Here is a 5,099-nt window from a genome sequence, read left to right as displayed (position 1 = left end):
CTTAGATATAGTATTCTTTTTCTTTCGGTGCGAGGCATACCTGTGAAAAAATTTCGTATTGGTGTCAGCCTCCTTGAGCCAGTGCTGCTTGGTTCTCTGCCTCCAATATGCATCCTCCTGGGCTTCTGTTCTGCTTAAAAGTTCCTCAATGCGCTGGAATTCAGCAAGCGAGGCCGCGTCAGTACGACCCCTCAACCGTTCCTGGTCCCTTTTCAACATTAAAATTTGTTTCCCATACTTATGGAACCGATCCCCACCCCAGCGTGTTAACCGGTTTCCACAGTACTGAATACAATCTTGCAATCCCTGCCCCCTTCCCTAGTGCCATGCCTGCTCCACCACCCCCCTACATCCATCATCATACAACCAGGCCATCTCAAAGCGAAACCCCCTCCTCCTACCTCCATACGCCTCTACTCCCTCATGAATTCCACAGAAAATAGCCGAGTGATCTGATTTCCTGGTTCTCAAATTCGTAACCTTAGCATAGGGAACCACGTTACGCCACTCATTCGTCACCAGAACCTTGTCAAGCCTTTCCTCTATCCAATTCGCAGTTCCTTTCCCCTTCTCCCAGGTATATGGGTACCCCACCATCGGCAGTTGTGCCAGACCACAATCCTCGAGTGTTTCCCCAAATCCTCGTAAAAGGCTATTCGGATGCGGGTTTCCCCCCCTCTTCTCGTACTGATATAGTAAGTCATTAAAATCCCCCACCACAATCCAAGGAAGATCCGATTTCGCCGCAAGCGTCCTCAATAAGTCCCAAGACTCGGCACGTCGATTACGTTGTGAGAAGCCATAATAACATGTCATCCTCCAGTGTGGATAACCTGCCATAGTTACTTCAACATCAACATAGTTCTTCGAGTAACTAAGTAATCTTGCCGTACTATTCTTCTTCCACAATAACGCTAATCCACCACTTAAGCCATCATTATCAACATAGAACAATCCTTCAAACCCCATCGTAACGCGAAGTCGCTCCGCATGATCTCTTGCCACTTTAGTTTCCATAAGAAATACAAAATCGGGTTGCTTACGGGACACCATGTCCACTACCTCCCGAACTGTCCATGGATTACCCAAGCCACGGCAGTTCCAACTCAGCATACTCATTGGCTTGGGCGGGTCTGTGATCCAGAACCCGCCATAAACAAGTTTTTTGAGCTGTCCAACATTGTCACATCAGCACTATCCCCCTCCTGCTCCCGGCGGCGCTTAGCCACCACAGTCACCACATCCTCACCCTCCCTCCTCTCCGCCTCATCCCTCGGATCCCCCTCCGTCGTGCGCTGCCGTGTCGGATAACCCGACGCCGGAAGTCCCTTCGGCTTGCCGCCGAGCGGGATTAACCAAGGACCACCCACCTCTCGTGGCCCCTTATTCCCTCCTACCCGTAAATCCGCAGAGTACGGATATTGTTCCACCGGTATTCTTGCTTCCCGAGCTTTCAAACAGAACGTATACGAATGCCCCAGCATACCACAACAAAAACAAAACGTGTGCAGCCTCTCATACTTGAAATTAACCTAGCATGTTGTCTTGTCTCGTTTCAACAATTTCATTCTTCTTTTAATCGGTTTATCCACCGGGATTGAAACCCTAATCCGAAAATATTTTAGCCAAGGAGCCCCAATAAATCTGTCGTCCAACTTCACAAAAGTACCAATGAAATTTCCAATCTGCTCAAGAATCGGTACTCCCGTATTTATCAGGATACATCTAATTTAAATTAATTAAATGCATATGTATTATTTTTTTTTGTACCTACTAATTTATTTAATTTAATAAGAGTAATAAAGTGGCGTACATACTTTTCACCAACAATAATGAAATCATTGATTTTTTTAATTTCTATTCGTTGTTGAGACAAATTGTTTTGAGAGTTTGTCAATGACAATTGCTACAATTATTGTCAATAGAGGATGATAATAAATAATTCAAAATAAATGGTTACAATAGATATTGTTATAATGATATAGTAAAAATTAAATTACCTTACAAATTTCTTTAGAAGTTTTCATGCATTGATAATATTCTGATATGTAAACTTGTTCAATTGGAGCGAGTGGTGTCAACATTGTCAATTCTTTGGAAAATGGTCGTACCGTTTTAGATTTATGTGTAATTGTATATATGATCAATAACTTTGTAGTTAGGTCGCGCATGTCTCACAATGATGTAAGAACAATTTTGTTCGATGAAAAAATAATAGTATAATATTTGTAAAATAATATACAATTGTACCATTATAAAAATACATACAAAAAATATTAATATCATAATCACCTAAATCATTTGAATAATGCAAAAGCATGACTGAAATATTAAGTTTTGTTCTAAATAATCAAAAGAAGAATTAATTAAATGGAAAAAAAAAACTTAACCTATTTTTTTTTTTAAATCAAATGATTTTTAAAGTTCCTGATTTATAATCTTTGATGCTCAACTTTGAATGCTACGGAGTATTTATTTAGTCGTGTTAATTATTTCAACAAAGTTTATGTTGAATTTTATATTTATATATATATATATATATATATATATATATATATATATATATATATATATATATATATATATATATATATATATATATATATATATATATATATATATATATATATTCTAATACATTTTAACATATTCGTAGTATATATTTAACAATTATTCAAACTCTAATTGGGATGGAGTTAGAAACTAAGACCTTTTTATAGAAATTAATAAGTAAATTAAGAATAATAAATAGTTAACGGAATATTCCGTTACTAAAGTTTATACTAACGGAATTTAGGGCTACTTAAGGGAAGAAAATAATATAATAGACGGTAAATAAAGAAAATCATTAAAAAAATACTAAAATCAAAATAATATGAACCATTCATTTTAAGAAACAATTATACCGACATTTTTTTGTTTCAGTTAAGGGCCTAACATTATTGGCTCTTATTAGATTTGTAGATATATATATATATATATATATATATATATATATATATATATATATTGACATGTATGATTTAGCATCTTATAATAAAGTATCAATGTTGTTGCCAATATTCTAATTATCAATGTTATTGTTGCGAATATCTTTCATCTCAATGCCATATAAGAGTGATGAGTGCTGGTTTGGTTCCCACCTTGATGGACACTTACCTAAAGAACTAGGAGGCGGAGGAATGTTTTAAAAAAAATTAGATATCCAAGATTTTGATTAAAGAATGATAGATCGTGTCAATTTTGTAAAATAATAAGGAAAAAATAGGGAAAAAATGTTAAAAGCCAATAGCATAGTTTGAAACACGGTTTAGGGAGCATTTCAAAATAAACTATTATTTTAATCCCATGTTTTACCAAACAAAGTTTATAACTTAATTGTAGTTAAAATAATTTATAAAGCTATCCATATCCTTGCAATACTCACTCACTTTAAAAAATAGTCGTATTCCAAATTAAATAATCAAATTTGTAATTCATTTACTATTTTTTCTACCTAAGTGCACTTTCAACTAACTTTTAAAAGTGGGTCCATATTTCACATCATTTGAAAAAGGAATAAGGTTCAAATTGGCCACTGAACATAACCTGAAAATGCAATTAGGCCACTGAACAAAAAAAAGATGTAATTAGACCACTGAACACCCAAAAATGTGCAATTAGGCCACTGAGCACTCCAAATGTATGCAATTTCACCGGATAGTAGGTTACCATCAATTTTAGCAGGTTACCTGCTTACGTGGCGGCTGAGTTGGCATTTTTAATAATTTTTAATAACTTTTAATAATAATTTTTTTATAAAAAAATTGAAATAAATAAATTTTAAAAAAATAAAATTTGTTTTAAATAATTTTTTTAAAAACTTTATTATTAAACTTTATAAAAAATTATTTAAAAATTATTAAAAATGCCAACTCAGCTGCCACGTAAGCAGGTAACTTGCTAAAATTGATGGTAACCTGCTATCAGGTGAAATTGCATACATTTGGAGTGTTCAGTGGCCTAATTGCACTTTTTTTTTCGTTCAGTGGCCTAATTGCATTTTCAGGTTACGTTCAGTGGCCAATTTGAACCTTATTCCTTTTAAAAATTTGTTATCTTATTTCATCAAAGTTATTATTATTTACATTACCCCTTCAATTAAAAATCACATTCCTTAATTAAAAAGGGATATATTTCCATCTTATTGGTAATATAATTTTTAAGTTTGGATTACTACTATTAGTTTTTTTTTTTTTTTTTTTTTTTTTTTTTTTTTTTTTTTGTTCATATTGATGCTTTGGATGTCATTATATTGAGATCAATTACCTTAATTTTTTTTATTATTATTTTGTATTTTTCAAACATTTATTTCCATTATAAGTTATACATAACCAAACATCAATATTGATAATTATTCAAATTTTACTCTACTACAAAACATGTAAAATACTTTCACCAAAATTATTACCATTACCAAGTACTTAATTCACATTCTGCTTTTAAAAAAAAAAAAAAAATTCACATTCTGCTTTCAATTCTCATTTGCTAACCAAACACACCCTTAGATCTCATAACCTTATCTACTTTCCCGTGGAAATCTTTAAAAATTTCGCACCTTTTTTTTCACCACATTTATGTCCCTACCTACTATTTTGGCTAATAGTAATATGATTGCTTGCAACTCCAAAGTCACCAAATAAAATGCATACTTATCTCTGGTCTCTCAAAATGGACACAACAGCATTCTAACTTAATTTGCATTTATTTTAGGTGGATAAAAGTTAGACTAAATAACTTTCAAAATTATGTATTAATGTATGATAAAAGACCATAAAAAATTTGTCATATAACTGACTGTTTATAAAATATTAGGCCAAATATTAAGTCAAAATAATGGTGGAAGTCAAGCCAGTAATTTTTAATGTTCATATCAAGAATGTCACTCTGTTGGTCTCAGGCCTGATAAACAGCGTGACAATTGAATTTCACTCCAAACTCAACTTTTCTTCATCCTATATATAACACGTCTAATTTGTTATTTTAGCTTTCATTTCCTTAATAACTTTAGGAATTACACATCAAACCTTTGATATTTTAATTTAAAATTAAAACTTAAC

The 5,099-nt window shown here is 32.8% G+C and overlaps 1 protein-coding gene across 1 annotated transcript; it reads right to left on the bottom strand.

Moving 5' to 3' along the window:
• Positions 1-318: 318 nt before the first annotated feature.
• LOC109179530 lies at positions 319-1,119 on the bottom strand. Its single transcript, XM_019329039.1, has one exon. It carries the CDS (start codon positions 1,117-1,119, stop codon positions 319-321), a length of 801 nt encoding a protein of 266 aa, XP_019184584.1.
• Between the last annotated feature and the right edge of the window lie 3,980 nt (positions 1,120-5,099).

Source organism: Ipomoea nil, unplaced genomic scaffold, assembly GCF_001879475.1.
Source record: "Ipomoea nil cultivar Tokyo-kokei standard unplaced genomic scaffold, Asagao_1.1 scaffold0179, whole genome shotgun sequence".
NCBI classification, from domain to species: Eukaryota; Viridiplantae; Streptophyta; class Magnoliopsida; order Solanales; family Convolvulaceae; genus Ipomoea; species Ipomoea nil.
This window is presented reverse-complemented; position numbering and strand designations above follow the sequence as displayed.